The sequence below is a fragment of the Aythya marila genome (genome assembly GCF_965140915.1).
Source record: "Aythya marila genome assembly, chromosome: Z".
In the NCBI taxonomy this organism is placed as follows: Eukaryota; Metazoa; Chordata; class Aves; order Anseriformes; family Anatidae; genus Aythya; species Aythya marila.
The window spans coordinates 85,997,178-86,017,735 of NC_139080.1; the positions used below are offsets into that span (position 1 = coordinate 85,997,178).

Here is a 20,558-nt window from a genome sequence, read left to right on the forward strand (position 1 = left end):
TTCTAAACGATCAGATTGTGGAAACTAACCCCTCCAACCCTCTTAAGGTTCCTGGGAAACTGACAGGGGGTACGGAAACCAACCTGGATGTCCAAATCCTGGTACTGTCTTTGGGGACTATTTTGATCAAAAATAATCATCACATGCTTCCAAATGAAAGTACACATTGTTATCATAATCCAATAGTGGCGACAAGGAGAGCAAACGTGTGGTAAATCTCATGATCTCTAAATCACCCTTTTAAATGAAAACAAAACAAAACAAAACAACAACAAAAACATGTTACAGTGGGCAGCACACAACAGTGTAGGTGAAGCTCACTGATGTCAGTGGTCCCAAGGGTTCATCACGAAGTTTTCTGAGCTTCTTTGTGCAAATGAGAGAATAAATTTAAGTTTGGACACTTTTTCTTTAAGTTTACAGAGAACAAAAATGGTCATGATCAATCCCCTCTTCAGTTTTAAAAATGGTAAATATAATGCACTTCTCTCTACTCTTTCAGCACTCTCTTAGTTTGCCATGAATTTTGGAAAAGAAATGTCATTAGAACAGGAAGATCTTATAATTCTCTTACCAGTCTAAGCATCACTTCCAAGTATTCCCCCAAATCAGTCATTAAAAATGCATCATGTTTCCTTTTAAACTGTTATTTTTTTCTGTTTTACATAGCTGAGAACATTTTTAAAGGATGTCCAATATCAGATAGATTTTAAACATTTTGTTGTATTTCCCTCCTCATGCACTACAGATACATTGTCTCCCTGGCATTGTCTTCTTTGCTGTTCAAGTTCTGGAATTTCTTATTCCCATTATGCCTTTTAGCTGATGAATTTGTCCCCTTTTTGCTCTCCTTACTTCTTTCCATAAAAAGGTCCTAATAGATTTTCTAATCTTTTTTTTTTTTTTTTTTTTTTTTTTCCAGTTAAAGTTTGTTTTAACTTTGGATCTTCAAGAAGTCTCATGAAATTACACAGACTGGATGTTTCTGTTGTTTTTTTTTTTTTTTTTTTCACCCAATCTGTGAACAAAGATCACTTAGGTTTTCTGAACTTCAATCTGCTTTGTGAATTTGTGGGGCAAAAATAATCCCTTGTGCACTGAATTGTATTCAGTTGGCCATAAATTCCAAGCTGCTGTGTGCTTATTATCTTAGACACTTGATTTACCCAAATCATAGCTATATTTTTAAAATGCTCTTTGAATACAAAGCTCTACGGACAATTTGCTCTCAAATTCTTCAGTCATTGTGCTCACCTATATAGGTGAAACACATTGGAGTTTTTCTTTATTTTCTGCCTTCCCTGTATGTTTTCTCCTGATGCACTCATCCCACATTTTCTTAAAGTGTTACTGCATGGTCCTGCTCCTTATCAAATAGTAATTTTCTAGAACTATTAATATGTCTCACAAATGACATCATTCACAGGCTTAATCCCCTCGGGATTTGGCACTATGCTTAGCCAATGCATAGGATGTAGGTAGGAGAAGATATATTTAAAGAAAGAAAAAGAGAAAGATCTTTCTTTCTCCTCTCCATTTCAGGACACATGTACAGACTTCTGAATGCTAACAATCTGAAACCATACTCTTAATGTCTCACTATTAAAATCAGAATAGACAAAAAAAAAAAAAAGCTCTGTAAAACATTCTTATGCATATGAGGTACTTCCAGTAACACCTGTTAATGATCTGGAAGTGCAATATTAAAACTTTTTCCTTTCCCAACAAAGTCTAGGGAAAATAAATATTCCAATGTCTCAATTAAGGAGGGGTTGGTGTGGGTTGGTAGGAAAAAAAAAATATCACTTTCTTAAGAGTAGATTATGAACATTGTACAGGTAGGAAAATTAATTTAAAAAGCCAATGCAGTTGATTAAAAAACAACTAACCAACAATAAGAACAAACCAACCAACCAACAACAAAACCACAATCAGAAACCAAAGCTAAACATCTAGGGTTCAATAATTACTTTCTACCTTTTAGAAGTGTTCTGTTTTGGTTACCTGGAAAAATATTTGACTATGTGCTACGTATCATATCTTCTAAAATGTGGCACCTTTCCTTGCATTATAATGCTTTTGTAACATTACACCATTTGTTGTAAGAAATGGTATTTCTTCAGACTGGACCTGCTGGAGAGGAGCTCTGAGGAGAAGGACCTGGTGGACGACAGGTTGGCCATGAGCCAGCAGTGTGCCCTGGTGGCCAAGAAGGCCAAAGGGATCCTGGGGTGCATTAAAAGGAGCGTGGCCAGCAGGGCAGGGGAGGTGATCCTCCCCCTCTACTCTGCTCTGCTCAGGCCTCACCTGGAGTACTGTGTCCAGTTCTGGGCTCCCCACTACAAAAAAGACAGGGATCTCCTGGAAAGAGTCCAGCAGAGAGCCACAAAGATGATACGGGGCCTGGAGCATTTTCCCTATGAGGAAAGGCTGAGAGACCTGGGTCTGTTCAGCCTGGAGAAAAGAAGACTGAGGGGGGATCTTATCAATGTTTACAAATACCTTAAGTGTGGGAGACAAGGGGATTTGGCCAACCTCTTTTCAGTGGTTTGCGGGGACAGGACACGGGGCAATGGTCACAAAATGGATCACAGGCAGTTCCACACCAACACGTGAAAGAACTTCTTCACGGTGAAGGTGACGGAGCACTGGGACAGGCTGCCCAGGGAGGTTGTGGAGTCTCCTTCTCTGGAGATATTCAAGGCCCATCTGGACGCCCACCTGGGCAGCCTGCTGTAAGGAACCTGCTTTGGCAGGGGGGCTGGACCCGATGATCTTTCGAGGTCCCTTCCAACCCCTTCAATTCTGTGAATTCTGTGGACAGGTTATGCCTCTCTGAAACAACATTTGAGATCCTTTTCAAAATACCAATTTGGAGATAGCAATTTGGAAAGTCCAAAATACTCTACGACTTCCACCAGGCTCCCAGGAATGGATCGCACTGTTCTTTAACTAAATCAACAGACACTGTCTCACACAGCTTGATTACTAGCAAAGAGGTTTATCACTGACATTTTTGTGAAGGCTTCAGCAATAAGAAGTGCTGCCCTTGAATCCACTGGCTTGGAACCCACCCTGCATGACCAAGATTTGTGAGTAACGTGAGTGCACTAACATTTGCAGGTATGTTGTTATTCTGTGGGAATTTGTCTGAGGCTTTGGGGGACTATGGTCCATGAATAAACAGTCCCTGAAGTCTGACTAGCATCAGATGAAAATACAGCACTAGTCCAGCCAGACCTTTCAAAAACAATCAGTCTTAAAGACAAGGAGCTTCCAGCGGTCTCTTCATGGATGTAAGCTCCCAACTCCTGCAATAGGATGCCTCCAAAACAGTGGCATTTCATACCTTAAAGTGGCCTCATTTGCTTGGTGTCTTCTGTTTCTTTCCTCAAGCACCAGTAATTACATTCCTGGTCAGATTATTTTGAAAAGCACCTGTAGTCTTGTTTGAATACAGCTGTTTATAAGTCACTGCAGCTCTTCTCCATGGTCTTGCAGGTATTAGTTTAGAAAGCAAACCAACAAAAGGACAGTATGCAGCTGTCATCTGAACACTTTTAGTTCGTTTTCAAATAAAGAGACAACATTCCACTGGGGAAAAGGAAAACTTCAGCACTTGCAGAAAATGCCATTTCCATGTTTATGCACCAAGACTTCAAAATTCAGCATAAAACTTCAAAAAAACTCATGGTGCTAGAGAACACATTTTCTTCTGAATCAATATATCCTGAAGAAGATGGGTGAGAAAGATTACACAGGATAACAAATGTTTTTAAAATTTATGTAGTAACAAACTGGCTCTTGGGCTATAATATTATGTAATGTAATTTTTGATAATGCAGCTTTAAGCTTTCCCTGAACAGACTACAAAATCTTACTTTTTAATAGACTGTCCAGAAACCACAACTATTGCTATGCAAACCATTCCTCTGTCAAAATGCATGGGAGTACACTATACCTCAGAAAACAGCTGAGTAAACTGTTTCTTGATCTTCACTATATGCTACATATTGATCTAAAATATTCATTCAGCATTTGTTTTTTGAGAGTGGAAAGGAGAGCAGACCAGGCATTTCACAGAATAGGCAAGAAGATGTTTTGGTGCACCCACACATATACACATATATTGAATTCCCTGAAAAGTTAAAAAAAAATAAATCCAATCAGAAATCAGCGTCTTACTCAGCAGCAAAGAAGGTATTCTGAAGTACCCCTACCTTTTCTATCCCTACTGATACTTAAAATTTCAACCAAAGAGTAATTAAAGACCAATAGACCTGTTCCATACTTAAATTTAAATTATAGCTAATACGATATATTAAGGACATATCAAAGCATGGCTGTGTATGCTGGAGGTAGGAGGAACTGCAACATTTTTTAGTGTAAAATATATAAAAAAAAGCACATCTACTGAGCAATTGATCTTAAATATTTCTGATTGCAAGAAAGCTTCAGATTAGCACCAGTGTTTTGACTTTTTCACACTGTTAAAGAAAAACAGAAAGCAATACTTTTTTGACAGAATGCTTTTTTCTCAGACCTCTGTGTTACTTAGATGCCATTAGGTATCTGTTACATTACATAAATGAGTGGTGTCCATTTTGCTTTTCTAAACTTTTTGGCCTTCAGAACAAAAACAGTTTGCTAACATAAAACCTATTTTTGCCATCCCAGACTTTGTTACTTTAGCACTCAAGCAGACTAACAAAAGATAAAAAGGGAAAGGAAATAGGAGAAAAAGAAAGAGGAAAGAAACAATACATAAATATTTATTACCCATTTTTCTTATATGCTTTTTGAAATGTATGAAAATAATCCACATATGTTCTTCAGCTCAATTACTTACAAATAACCTATCTGTAGAATCAAGTAAGTCTGTCAGTTGTGCAAGTTTATTTTTCCATGTGCTATCTCGAGATAAGCAAGTCTGTAATATTAGATTTCCACTGACATAATTGTGCATGAATTCTGATCTGATTTAGTATTACATGGTGCAAAAGGTGACACATTTTCTTTACTACAACCCATTAGAAAAGGAAAGGAATTGCCAGCTTGTGAAATCTGAGGAGTTTGATTGAAAGACTGTGGGACTTTGAGGTCAACTCGGTGGAAAAGTAACTTGCTCAACTACCCCGGGCATTAAGCACTGTGACAAGCAAACCAAATACCCAGTGTAGTTACTCAGTTAGACAATCAATAAAAAACATTGCATTATCAGACTGCTACAGCTGTATTTTAACCTATCATATTACCTCATCTATTCCCAAACCAGTCAAACACACATTTGCTGATCACACAGATAACACAGATACCACCCCAGTCCTTAAGCCACACTTAATACTAAGCAAGAGTGGTAATAGAACTGTTTATTGCTTTTCCATATGCCATAAATTCTAATTTTCTGTTCTATCTAGATGGTGCACCAAAGGCTGCACATCCAAAGTGCTACTGAGGTGGTGAAGCTGTCTTCCAAAACCAACACCTATGAGATTTGAGGTTAGCTCTGCACGCGCCCTCGTGGATGCTCAGCCAGCCCCTGCTCCCCCTGGGCTCCTCCTTACCGCATCCCTGCCCACCTGGTGCCAATCCATTCCCTAGGTTGTCTCTATCTTTGGTTTTTTTTTTTTTTTTTTTTTTTTTTGCCTCTGCATCCCCATCTCCTGCCTGTTCCACCTCCTGCAGGCTCTTCCACTCAGTGCTGCTCCCACCAGGTTCACAGGTGGTGTCCATGCCTGCAGCATGGGACTCAGCAGAAAAGCCAGGGAACCTGAAGGAAATGCAGTCCAGACCTGGCAGGAGCCCACACTGAGCAGGAGAAGCCATGGTGGGTCCCAGCCCCACCTGAAGGATGCAGGCTCATTCCCTCTATGGGAATGCACGAGGGAATTCACAAATGGAGCAAATCTGCAGATTTCTGCTGAGTGCTGGCAAACTGCTGCCTCTTCCCCAGCTCAGACCTCCCACCACAAACAGGGATACAGTTTTGCAGAAATTAGGAAAGCCTCATCCTTCACATTACAGCCACCTGTCTGCCTGGCTATTTTCAAGTCTCTGCTAGCTATGGTACAGGAAGGTAGATAGTAACAGAATTTTTTCCAGAAAATTTTACAGAATAGTAACTGTATTTTTTCCACACTGAAAAGCAATATATTCTTCCCTTCACTTGTAAGTTGAAACCTAGAATGCTGATTTACTGGAAAGTTCATGTGTTTAAATAATTGGCCTGTAAACTTCATCATTCTGGAGCATGAACATTAGAAAATGTGGTGCATTTCATATACCAGTTCCCAAAAGACACCAAAACCAAGAAGCTACAAAAACAAATCAGCAAAGATGGAACTGCTATCCCAGCAGAAACTAGGAAGGGATTCAGGGTGGAGGAACAGGAAGAAACCTTTTTCTGCCGTGGAGAATCTGCAGAAGTATTCAAATATAATTTGAACTCTCCAAAAGCAAGTATACTGCAGGGCAGTGTAGCAGAAGGTACCTGGTAGCAAAAAGCCCGTAGCAAAGTCTCTAGATATCTGAAGTCTCTGTCACTTAGGAGCTGAATGTCCACAAACATCTGCTGGGATGGATGGAAAAAGTTACCCCTTTCTGAATGGAAGCATATCTGAATTTTTCTGAAGTTGATGATCACAGCAGTTCATTTAGATTGCGCACTAAACTGCCACACCTTTGCATCTTTTACAGTAGTGATCAGTAAATGCATAAGATTGATATCTACAAAACTAAAAAGAAGTAGAACAAAGGCAATTATATGTAGTATTTGTCCACAAGCTTTATGTACACCCAATTTAGCTGTTTATGAGCTGCAAATGAAACCTGAGTGGCAGCAGACACTGCTCTCTGCCACAGTGCACTCTGTCTTTGTGGATGCTGCTGCACATTGCCGATGCTGATTCCACACCACGTTCATCTGGGAGCAGCTTTTGCACTTAAATTCTTTGGGGCAATGGTGCCTGCCTCATTTTGTCAGGATTACATTTTCTGGATGGCCTGTCCTGCAAATTCTTCACTGATCCACACATTAGCATTAACTAACCAATGCAAAATCTACTGACACATTGATATGTCAAGCTGCACACAAAATATATACATGCTGTTTGCAAGAAACTGCAATTTATTTTCCCTTATTCCTGTATCTGTCTGCATAAAGCACAGCAATACCTGATCAACTGTCCAGTGAAATGCTTGTAGTTCACATTGCACTTTTTCTTACAAGCATTTCAGTTAAGCAAAAAGCACCTACATAGTTTTAAAGAAAGACTTTCAGTTGTGCTGTGCTGCTGGCTTCAGCAGCAAACCTCAGCTGAAAAACAAGACCATGACTTGCTGCAGAGAGCCACATTACTGGGCATCGTCCTCACCCACATCATCTTCTGCCACTCCTTCATTCACATTCATGTGCACATTCACATTTCACACCTCACCACATTCATGTACTGGGTCCAAGCAGCAATCACTCAACCTCACGCTAGTACGTCTGAAACCACCTCACTCTTCTACCCGACTTCCAAAGTTGTGCCTTATCCATTGCCACCTCTGCTTTCTGTGCAACTTGAATGAAAACCTGTTCTGTATCATGGGTTCTACATTTTGCTGTAGGACAAGACCAAAAAACATGTCTAAAACAGGTGTTTTGGGCTGCTCTTTGGAAGGATAAAATGGGAAGTTACAAATAAACCTAAAGAAATATTTGTGTGGCTGACAAATACTCATGTTAGGGGATAGAGGGGCTTGCTTACTTTTGCAAGCAGTATGTGACAGTGGCTTAAACAGAACCCGGATCTCATGAGTCTGTGTGCAACTACATCTAGAAAGAAAATCTAGAAGATATGTTAGAGAATGGGAAATAGTTCATTCTCCCTGCTTCTGAAGCCACATAACAAATGAACGCCCTTGGAAGTGAGAAGCCAAGTGACCTGCATACATGTGAAGGTTTCAGTGAGAACCCAGCAATAAAAGCTTTTGCTCTTTTCCTTTAACACTTATCATTCGTCTCCCCTGAGTCACTGAGAAGACCACACAGATGCTTTTACTACGCATCATTTTATACTGCCACTTTTTGAGGAGCTTGGTAAAATATTTGGTAAAAACAGACCTTTGCTTAATCTCAAACAATGTCATTTAGCTTGGTTATGCTGAGAAGTAATACTACGGGTAGAGGGAAAATGTAGGGCAAAATTATGTCATATTCAGAAACAGCTAACATAATTAAGCCATATTCTTCATTTAATTTAATAATTTATTGAATTATACTTGGATTACTTAATAAATGAAGAACATTACCCACACTACATTATTCACAGGTGAAAAAAATCATATACATGGAGGAGTGTAATTTGTTCAACAGTTTATAGACCCACAGTCCTCCAGAGACAACCTCACACACCTTTAAAGTGCCAGACTTTAAAGATAAATGTCACTAACGATCTTACTAATATTAGTGTGATACTGATCTCACTAATATTTGTTTTATTACACTGATTTTGACTGCACTGGGGTAAAGAAGCCTGATCCTGCAAGGTCAAAATCTCTCAGTTATCTGTTCTCAAAGGTGCCTGCTTTGACCAGAGAGCCCCTTTGGTGCCCTAGTCCTGAGTGGGATGAAATTATGAAACTGAAAGTTAAGGAAGTGACTGTGCAAAATGCCCACGTGATGCAAGTTCCATCCAGGCAGAATTAGCTCCACGACTGAGACTGGGATGATCAGAAAAGAGCATCAGCTGATGTTTCAGTTCCTGGGCTGAAGCAGTCTGCCCCTTCACCCCTCCTAGTAGGTACATAAACCTCATGACCCTTATGACTACCCCTCTGTGAATAACTAAACTGAGGTGAAACCAACTGCTTGACTTCTGTAGCTACTTATTATTCCAGAGTACTCTGTTGTAGGTTTGTTTCATAAGTAGTGATAACCTAGCTAAGTTTTTAGGGGACAACAGTTTCATGTGCAGCAAGCTGTTTAAATTTTATTATTTACAGCTGATATTTAAATGTTAGTGAATGTAGCTTTCTAATGGTGGAATCAAGCTACAGCTGAACTTGTGTGCCTATTAGTAACATTTTGGAACGTCCTCCTTTTACTCCACTGACTGACTATTTCTTTCTTGTTTTCCCACCATTTGTTTTATAGGAATCAACTTCCACTACAATAGATTACAAGCTTCTCTTTTATAGAATATATATGTATACACTGTATTGGGTTTACCTTTTCTCCTCCTCATGATGTACTCTTGGAAAAAAAAAAGGCAGGACAGGCTACTGAGACAGGTTATAAACTTGGCTTGGCCTGAAAACAAAGTTGGTACCTTCTGGCAAAGATGATTAAAAGCTTTAAAATGTTTTAATTTGATTCAACTATCCTTTATTATAAGAGCTTTTAGTTATCTTGAAACATACTAATATCGAATGAGAACTGAATAGATTTTGTTCTTTGCAAGAACAAAGCCTGGAGAGAGAATCATCAAAGAGTACAAATGATTGGAATATTTTGTATTACTAAAATATTGTTACTGTTAATAAAAAAAATTAAAATAGAATAGTGCTCATACTGTGTGTCTTCTTCCTCTTCAGTCTGTGACAGTAGCGTTACTCACTGGCCCAATTCTGTGACATGCTGAGTGCTTCCCACAAAATGCTGAGCTGAAATTCTCTGCAAATATCTGAAAACTATGTGGGACTTGTTCAAAGAATAAAGCTATGTGAAAAGTGTACCTGGACTTTTTAAATGACAAACTAAAATCTTTATTACATGTGTAGATTATGCATATTGACCACTACATTATCATTACATAACTGTGCAAAGACACTTTTGATAGCTTGTTGATAACTTGACTTCATGTAATTTAACTGACCCTTATTTGCTAAGATAGTGTGCGAGCCAGTGTTTGGAAGGAAGCCAAAAAATGAAGAGAGAGAGAAATCAGATTAAACTGTAAATCTTTGGTTGGCATAGATTTAGCAAGCAGTATAGAACATATGGGATGCAGAATCCAGTGCTATTTCTTTGAAAAACTAGTATTAAACTAAGGACAAATGTCTGAGCCAAACTCATCTCAGTTCTTAAATAGGTAACATGGAAAAGAAACAAAATTAGAAAAAAAAGTAACGAACTGTTAAACATTGCTTTGCAATTGATACAGCAAGAAGTGTACTTGCCATTTTTTTATTAGTCATATTGTAACTGAAGATGAAAGTTTATATTCTCCAGTTGACCTTGAATTGTGACCTTAAATTGACACTCCTGTCTACTTTAATTGCAGCAGAGGGTAAAATGAAATGAAGTAAAATAAAATAAAATAAAATAAAATAAAATAAAATAAAATAAAATAAAATAAAATAAAATAAAATAAAAATCCAGAATATTAGAGGCAAATGTGTTGTGTATATCTACCTTGTCAAACTCCTCTCAGTAATGCACACACCACTTTTGATAAAATGCCCTACTTTAACTAATTACATGCACTTGAGTCCTTATCATCCTCAACTTATGACCTTAAATTGACACTCCTGTCTACCCTGTGACCTTAAATTGACACTCCTGTCTACTTTAATTGCAGCAGAGGGTAAAATGAAATGAAGTAAAATAAAATAAAATAAAATAAAATAAAATAAAATAAAATAAAATAAAATAAAATAAAATAAAATAAAATAAAAATCCAGAATATTAGAGGCAAATGTGTTGTGTATATCTACCTTGTCAAACTCCTCTCAGTAATGCACACACCACTTTTGATAAAATGCCCTACTTTAACTAATTACATGCACTTGAGTCCTTATCATCCTCAACTTATTACCTCTGTAGCCCTGCGATGTGGGGGTGTTGGGCCACAGCCCTCCATCACGCATCTCACAACCTACATCAGCGCGCGCCCACACGGACCTCATCAAGTAGCCCAGGAGTTGCCCTTTCCCTGCAAGTAAGTGACTAATATCTAAGCTGGCTCTAAAGAAAGACACTTTTCATAATCGCCCAACAATCTGCTAAATGAAAACATATGGATAGGCTTAGGTAGAGCCTGCCAGGGGTCTTTGCTGAATGGAAAACAGGTGCTCCAGTTCTGTGCCATGTAATACCCCATTTACCGTTAAGTCCAAAGGTTACAGGACTAATAGCTGCCTTGTGGTAATCACAGAGAGCAAAGACACCAGCCATGGTCAAACATCTGGGACATATTTTACATACTTGCAACATATGCTTCAGTTTCAATTAAAGCGAGGCTTTGGCACATTTATTAATCTTTTTACTTTTATCACATAAGAAGACCCATTTACCTGACTTTTCTATTTTACCATATGAGAAAACAGAGAAATAATAAAAGCCAGAGGTCACTACCAGCTGGTGTTAAAAATGTGTCTATGTTTTCTCACAAAACTTCATTTTGCACACAGCTTTAGGAAAACACATATGTGAATTAGAATAATATGAAACTGCACTCCTTTCTTTTTGACAAAAGGATGTAACAGGACCTGAAGTAGTAAACAGAGTATGTCCGAGTGCACCACAAAGGAAAAAACACCCTACTGCACTTCCAACAACAAAAAGTTCAGTCCTAGAGAAGGACTTATGTTTTACAGTTCAGCACAGTGCCTAATAATGCCTGCTTTGAGGGCTATTGAATATACATGGTAGCCCACATATTTTTAAGAAGCGTAATTTTCTTTTCAGTTCAAACAGCATATTCAATTAGGAAAATTTAAAATGTTTGCAGTAATGGAAGCAGCTTTGAAATTATACAGATAATCCTAAGCACCTTCTATAAAGAAAGACAGCTCTTAAATATTCAATAGAGGGGCTCACTTAATGCACGTGGCAATGTTAGTTCTTATTTTTATTTGATATTGGTAACTATATCTAGAAAAATATATGAATTCTATTGTCAATTTGAGAAAGCTAAGTATTAGATCACAGCATTGAAACCTAGAGTGATATTTCTAACTGGGTGCATCTGCCTGGCATCTGTTAACAGCCACGGAACTGGGTAAGGGGTACCAGGGAGGGGGAGCTTGCCTCCCACCTTCATCTTCCCTTTTTAAGGAGTTTGTTTAGCAATCTCCAAAAACAACTATGTTGTAACTACAGTGTCTGACTTAAACTACAAGCAGCCAAGCATTTTTCTTCGTGAACTAGTCACAGTTATTTAGAATATCCAGGAGCACACGTACTACTGGGATGATACTTTTGCACCAGTTCTAATAATAAAGCAGGAACAAACAGGAGAAAAGGGCCTCAAATGGATGGCAGATCACTGTTTATCAGAAGAGAAATGATGATTCAAAGCCAGCATGTTGAGTTAAAATACAAGCTCTTCACAGCTACATGGCTGACCTTTGCAATAAATCATATATTTTATTGCCAGAAGTGCATGCTCATATCATTTAGTGTTAAAAACCATCACCTATGTGTTTTGTAAAAGAAGGTTTTGTTACTACAGTGTTTGCCAATTCTGAAATGATGTAGCTAACGATTTAAGTGATGTATAGAAGAATTTCACATAATATCTTTCTGTCAATTGTAAAATGTTTGAGCTGGCAACAGAATGAGGAAAATACTCCTTTTTTTTATCATCTCTCAGATCTTAGGTGTTAGCCAGCAGAAAAATAATCATTCAGGGGATTAACTAATCACAGTGAATTTTCTGACATTTCAAATGCTGCTGCCAGCATATGAATTCTTACAGCGGTATATAACTGTACATCTCAACTAGAAGCAAAGGTCAAGGGCATAAATTAAGATACACTGTTTTTCTCCTCACAAAAAAAAAAAAAAAAAAAAGGAAAAAAAAGAAAAAAATCGCTGCATTATTACAACAGAAGTGTGTGAAGGTCAAAATCATCTGTATTTTTTTAGCTTTTCTTTTTCCTTTTCTTACACAAATACCATCTCACTGGTATCAAAATACCAGAAACAACAGGACTATCTGCACTGTACTTGTCTCACCAGAAAGGTGTCCTGCCAGTGCTAGCCATTGCTTCAGTGGTGCAAGGTCATTCTAATTTCTTTTCTCCGGTTTTTCCTTCTCCCTGGGGGACAACCAATCCAAGCAGTCCCATAGCTTGGCTCAATAAGATGTGGAAACGAGCTGTTATTTACTGTGGTTGCAATCCTCAACCCAACCAGCAGCCTACAAAGTGAACCAGTTTTCTCCAATAGCCGAATAATCTGCAATAGTTTCCTGCCTTGCTGGGCCACTACGCCAACTTCAAATCAAATGGATGCCTATGAGAATTGTGATTATTTAAATGTCATACAGAGTGCAAAACATTTCAGCCATTCTTCTACCAAGTAATTCTTTGAAAATTATAGATGTCAATATCCCGTCTTTAACCAGTATGGAGTTGCTATTTTTACACCATTTTCCTTCTAAAGTGCAGCCCTATTTGTAATACTCAAGACAGGACAAATTTTTGTCCTTCAAAAACAGTTGTCACTGCAGTTATCTTCACAAGAGCTATCAAGTTCCAGACAAGCTGAATTATTTTTGTTCCTGGCAGAAAAAAAATATTTGACCCAGCTCCGGACCAAGAAAGGAAAAAAAAAAAAAGCAGGATTTATAGTCCTCTATCCTTTCCTGCAACACACAGTAGCATTGTTAGGATGATAAACAGCTCTGTCCAATTTTCTGGACTAAAACACTTCAACTCCTTTTTTAACTGTCTGTAAAAACAGTGTCATGTCTAAATTCTCCCATCCCCAGGTACCCAAGTGCTAGGAAAGATAATTACCTTGTCATCTCTGTCATCCTCTTCTTCCTCGTCCTCTAGCATGTCCTCCACTACCTGCAGACAGAAACAGTAGTAGTTGTCATGATTTAAAAAGGAAGAGTTTTGTTCTGTCAATTCTAAACCTTTTGTAGATGAAAACTTTATTAACATTTGAAATAAATGCACAGAAGGAAAATGTACAACCAGGAAAAAACTCTTGATCTAGAGATTCAAATTTTGGAAAGTGTTATAGCTGTAATTGACCTACATTAGGGAATTATATACTGAAAACCCTTCCTGTACAAAATGCTTGCTTGACAATTTAAGTATTTAAAAGGTAGTTCAAAATTCAATGTGTGATAGTTTTAACTAAAGGAATCCTTTGTCAGCTCCACTGGTGGCTATACAGAACACACACACTCTTGCTTTAAATTTACTGTTACCTAGAGAAACTTGTAACATTTTAAATAAAATTTATAGCATACATCGAGATATTTTTGAAGAATAAAAAGCTGGGAATAAATTCATATTAGCTTGTCTCTTATGATCTACAACAGTGACACATACCATATGCTCTATTAGCATTAGCACTATGTTTCTAATAGTGATTTTATACAATCTGTGCATCTAACTTTCCTCACATTCATTGCTAACTGTAGCTGCCACATGTACACATGTATTTTTCCATTTAAATATTTTTTGGTCTAACACTATGAAATATATACGTTCATTCAATTAATTTTACAAATATTAATGATTTATTAATCACAGAATGAGCATTAAATGAACCACTATTAAATCCAGTTTACAGAGCAATGAAATGACTTTCTGAACATGGGCTGTGGCTGAATCTGTCTCAAAACCCAACCCAACCCATTCTATGATTCTATGATATGAAGTCACAAATCCCTCTCTCATAACACTGTGATTAACTCTTCAGCCTACCTGATGGGAGAAAATTCTCTGTTGACAGAATGGAAATAAACTGGTACCCACTTATATGAGGAAAGATGTGGCAACTTATATCGTTATTTATAAGTAAATACTTATTGTAATGTAAGAGCAGCCATAACGAAGCTCAGCAAAGATCCACCTAGCCCAGTGTCATATAGATGCCTAACAAAAACCATGTATTATGCATTATAAAACACGCAGAAAAAAAGGTCAAGAGAAGGAAAAAAACACATTAGTATGAAACATTAGTACTTTGGCCTATGTTATGGAGTTGCCACCATATGAAGTGATAGTTTACTTTGTTATATAGCTGAAGTCACAAATGGCTTAAGTGTACTTGTCATTTAGGATAACACATTCAAATTATAACCTCAGCATTAGTCACCAAACACAGCTGCAACAAACATTAGTCCCCAAACACATCTGCTTGAAATCCATGTCTAAGAACTGAAGGACTTTAACGTGATTCAAGGGCGAAATTCAGGAATGGGTTAGCTCAAACATCAAGAAGATCCCAGTTAATAATGCTCCAATGGCCTAGGCAAAATGTAAACAACACATAACATTGATATAACATGCACCCACAGCAAAGTACTCTGCCTACATCAGCTGCACAGGTCATATTTCCAATTCCAGATGCTCATCCTTGTTTGAATCCATTTCCAAACCACTTCTAATAACATCTGTGGGATTTTGGAGGAGCCCCCAGTTATATCTACTGGTTACTGTGTTCTGGAGCTTAGAATCAAAAGCAGTACTAGAAACACAGAGACAAGTAAAGAGTAAGCATGTCCAATGGCACATGTAAGTAATATAACCTGCGTAACTAATGAACAACCCCTCTTCTATTTTTTTTTTTTTCTGCAAAGCAGAGCAGTTTCAACAGGAAGGGCCTAACGGGCTGGATTATCTGCAGCCTCTGACCTGAGGCCAGCCTTCACAGAAAGGCAGAGGCAGATGAGAACACACAAAGGCCAGAGGAACCACACCTCGGCTTCAGACACTTGCTGTGAAAAGGAATTTCCCCCCCCCCCCCCCATGTTCTCCTCTGTTCCCCCTCTGGGTCAGCTCTGCTCTATTTCTTAAAGAAGGAGGATCAGAGACAAGGACCAAAATGTTCAAGATAGTGATAGGCTAGTTGAACCCTTTAGCATGGAGAGATGGAAGTGTTGAAAATGTATTTTTGTAATGTCTGTTAGCTCCTGCTTAGTTCAGTGTTCCATTTTATGGATCCAACTTGGAGGTGCCTGAGTACACAGTTGCATAGACCTTTCTGTGGAAGCAATGACATCTTCAGTTTCTCACAAACCTGCATCAACTACTTGTTCCTCTCAGGGTAGCTCACTCTTATCTTTCCTACACTGTTCCAAGTGCTCGTGGAGCTCAGCTGTAACTACATCGTTGGAATGATCCAGTTCTTAAAGAAAATCCACCCTAAGACTTCTTATGTGGATGGTTTTCATGCAGTTTATAGAGCATCTCCATAATTGCTTGCATCAGCTCTACAGAGGAATTGGTGAACTGAGGAGAGGATGAAAACAAGCTGTTAAGGGCTGCAATGAGATGGAAACCCTCTTAAATCAGTTTTGTCATACACAAAAAAGGTCTGTAATTACATCATTAGGTGACTAAAGCCCAAGGTATAAACCTAAATCTGTTGACTCAGATACTGACTACGCCTGGAGCTGACTAAACTCACTAGGTCTCTTACTTTTCAACATTAATATTCCCCAGACACTTAAAGATCTCTTTTATGTACATCCAGAAATTCCTTGTCTTGACAGGATTGAACAGTGTAATGCCTATCTCACTTTAGTGCTAAAGTTAGCTTGGAGACAATTAGCTGAATTGGAAACCTCTAAAATTGTTGCAAATGATGGCACCTCACTGAAATCACTTACATGACAATACCCATTCTAAATTATCTGGATAATAATACTTCAAATTCACTTTTTTTTTTTTTTTTTTTCCTTCCTCATCTAATGATCTCAAACTACTTTACAAGCTTCTATAGAGTAGCAAAATGTTAGCTTGTTCAAAGGACATAAAAAGTCCTTTGAAATCCCCTGATCCCAGATTTCCAGCTCCTCCATTCCATTTTTTAATTCAAAAGCCACTACCAATCTGTGTTCTTGTTCTAGGTTAGTCATACCATCAATTACATTGAGCTTTAGAGTATTGAATTGTCTGGAAAGGAAACAGAATTCAATTACTGTAGCAAAATAAAATGTAGTAAAAGTGTTCACATGCCCAAGATGCAGGAATTATTCTTTAAAGAATATGAAGCATAGTCCACGTCCTCGCTTCTCTTGAAATTCAAAAGGAAGAGTTAAAAATACCATGAATGTTCAGACAATATGGACACAATAATACAATTTATTACAGCACCAAATTCAAGTGTTTTCAGAACTTTGACAGAAATTAAAACAAGGAAAACAGATTCTTCATAATTGTATGATATATGAATAATTGGTATGCTGAAGCCTAACACAAGCTGTATACTGAAGTACAACCTATTTTTGCAGAACACAGTAAGGCTTTTCAAGATATGTTCAGTGAATCTCAGCAACAGATTTCAGTTTAACATCGTACTAAGAATACTGTAGAAAAAAAATCCATTTTGGATTTTTTTTTCCCTTTGATAGTGCTTCGTTGCTATTCAAATAAAGCGCGTATGTGCTGCTTGGGTTTGAAGCAACATAGTAGTTATTCAAATCTCTATGTCAACCATTATACCTTAGGGAGATATAATGGAGAGAGGGAGGAGAAGGAAAAGGAGGTAGAGGGAGAGAGAGGGAGAACAGGAAAAAGCATATGAAGATAAAATGAAACATTAGAGTTATTTTATTAAAAGTTCTATGGCAAAAATCTTAGATTGCCCCTAGAACACTCACTCTAAATTATGCCTTCCGATAGCTTGCTTGAAATCAAGTAGTATTAATCAAACAAAGGAAGGGCACTGGGGAAATCAGAAAGATCTAATGCAAGCAGTTAAAAGTGACATGACCTTCTGTAATGTCACTTGTCACAGACTTATATGCCGCATACTGGTAGAAGGTCTTGAAAGAACCTGATTCTTGGTACTGTTCCTTGAATGTAATACTAATACAAATGACATTTTAAAAAACACATGTAGACATCCTCAAATATGGCATGTCAGCTACTTCACAGCTAAACAGTAAGCAGATGTTGTTTAAGTGTTGCAAAATAAGATCCTTTCTGTGCAAAATAGCCCTGTTAAAAATGTATTAATCGGGAAGAGCATACAGACTAATTACCACACACTGACATTGCTACTGACCCATTCCTACCCTCTTTGAGGCAAAAGAACTTTGTCTATAAATATTGTGCAATTCATAATTCATACAAGATTACTGAAGCGCTTGTTCTGTCAAAGCAGCATCTATGTGTAGCTAGGTCAAGCAAGATTACCAGAAGAAAGCACAACCACTGTATTTGCATCATAGACAAAGCCCAAATACTTGTGGGCTAGAATGCTGTTTTCTTAGTAAGTTAGTTAATTGCAAGATGCATTTATTCTAAAAATGATCTAGTGATCTAAAACCAGTATGGGACTTCTGAAAAAATATTTAATTGCAACTTCTAATATCAACGCCTGCAAAGTATGCTATAAATTGTAATTATTTACAAGCATCTTCAATTAAAAATCAGTGATTGTAGAGAACTTTACAATTCATCCTGAATCTAAGTGCTTCATGGAAAAATGGCACATTGAAACTTAACACCACTTTTAAATGCCCTTCTTTCTTAGTGTCAGCCTGCTGTTTCTCACACAAAACATGCACACCGCAGGTTACTTCATGAATTGTCTTCTGTTCTAATTTCTTTGGCAAATCCAACAGAAACACCCGCCCAGAAGTAACTTTGATGACTTTATATGATATCAGTATGAGATACTTGCAGTACCAGATTGCAGGTTTGCCTAATGTCTGTTACCTTAGTAGCTTTTTTTTTTTTTTTTTTTTTTTGGATGTGATGTACACAACAATCTATAGCGTTAGTGTTTCTCTAGATTTGCTTGTGTCTTACTTGGTTTAGTCCTTCAAACATAGGTGGTCTTAAGTGAAAAACAAAATAAAACAATTTATGCTATATCATATGCTACAGTGTCAAAATATCTGCAGACATTTTGACTTTCATGTAAAGGTACAGAAGAAGGTACTTTCAGAAGACAAAATATAAGCGAATGAGATTTGGTTCAGAATTAAATACATTTTAGACACACAAAGGGTGCAGTCAGAATTGTACTGCTCGGAACAGTTTAGATTTCATGTAACACATATTGTCTAGATGTAGACTGTATTATACGTTTGCCTGTCACTCAATTCATGGTGTTTGTGTGTAAAATGCAATATAAAATTATGCAATGTGTATGGATTAACAATGATGTGTAAAATCATTTAGGCTCTTTCAGGTAATTTCAAAGTTGAAGCAAAGGCATTCATCACCAGTAAGCCCACTGTAGCTGTGTTTTTGTAGTCATTTTCACAACATGACATCTGCTACTTTCACTGAATTGTTAAGGAGAAACTTTGCAAGAGATACAGCTTAATTAAAATGTCTACCTTTTCATACTGCATTTATAAGAAAAATAAAAATCAAATTAACAGATTCTGATTTAGTACTGTAGTATATCTGGAATACAACCGATCCTGATTTATACTATTAATGTTTTGACCTTGGGGTATTTCATCTGCAGTAATCATCAAGATAACTGAAACACTAGATATAATAATAATTAGTGTGATAAGCTTGCCAGTAAGGTTGAATATATTGCAGTACAGAAGACAGCAGACTAAAAAGAAAAGCATTAGTACTTTGCTGCTAAAATACTTCCTGATTTTTACAGAGACACTCAAATACAATTACTTCTTACAGAATGCATTTTGTTAGCTTATTCTGGGAAGTGCTCATGTTGTAATTTAGTCTGATACTTAATAGGAAATGAGACTTTAATATGGCTATCAGATGCTTTTTGATGCATGCTACTGATTACATGTAGTTCTGTAATGTCAACAACAGAATTTTTATTTGTAGTATAATAAATTTCTTGGCAACATGCATAAGTAGTAAATACAGTTTATAAGAACATGTAACCTTTCTCCTGCTGTCAGCTTTATATGTCCTCAATATTCAGTTGCTAAAATAGTTAAGAATATGTCATTTTTTATACAAAATGGCATAAGTAGAAGGCTGTCTTCTCTCTATTTTTTTTTTTCCAATATTTGGTTCCCTATTTTAGCTCTTTCTAGTATTTACACAATACACTGTGAACTGAATATTAGGCGTTTATTTGAAGTATGTCTCCATCTAAAGGCTTCAACATGTACTGTGCACTTGAAAATGTCATATTTCTGGTTTTAGAATGCTTCATTTTCAGCTCAGCAAAACAAACAAAAAAGCAAACCATTGTCTGCATGGCTAAATATCAACAATACGTTTGCTATACAGGACTACTAAAAAGCAGCTTCACAAAATTTTCTGAGAGTTCTCCGTAATAAAATAGCTTATTGTATCAATAACAGTATGAAGAGATAATGGTGCTTCTAATTGTTACTAATTCTCTTGATGTAATTTTAGGATTCTAGTAGCACCAGATATCTGACTCTTACAAAACTGTGTTTATCCACATAAATCTAAGCTTGTGAGTGTGACACAATCTATTACATTATAATTTTGAGCTGAGAAGCTTTTCAGTAGGAAAAAAATCTGTTATTAATTTTATGTGACAATGTATATAATACATATATTAATGCAATTTCAGTAAAATAAAATAAAAAAAACAACAGATACTGATACGTTTGGATTAATATATTAGCACTGTACTATAGTTCCAAAGTTATTAAAGTCTAAACTGAACTAAAATGTTCCTA

The 20,558-nt window shown here is 37.1% G+C and overlaps 1 protein-coding gene across 4 annotated transcripts in view; it reads right to left on the minus strand.

Moving 5' to 3' along the window:
- Positions 1–20,558, minus strand: part of MCTP1 (multiple C2 and transmembrane domain containing 1) — a 281,268-nt gene that overhangs the window by 26,640 nt on the left and 234,070 nt on the right. For all 4 annotated transcript variants that reach the window (XR_014319422.1, XM_082784283.1, XM_082784284.1 and 1 more), the window contains one exon: positions 13,732–13,785. Coding sequence is in view for 3 of the 4 variants with exons in the window: in XM_082784283.1 (XP_082640409.1) it covers positions 13,732–13,785 (54 nt within the window). In the remaining variant the exon portion in view is untranslated. The remainder of the gene's footprint in view (positions 1–13,731; positions 13,786–20,558) is intronic.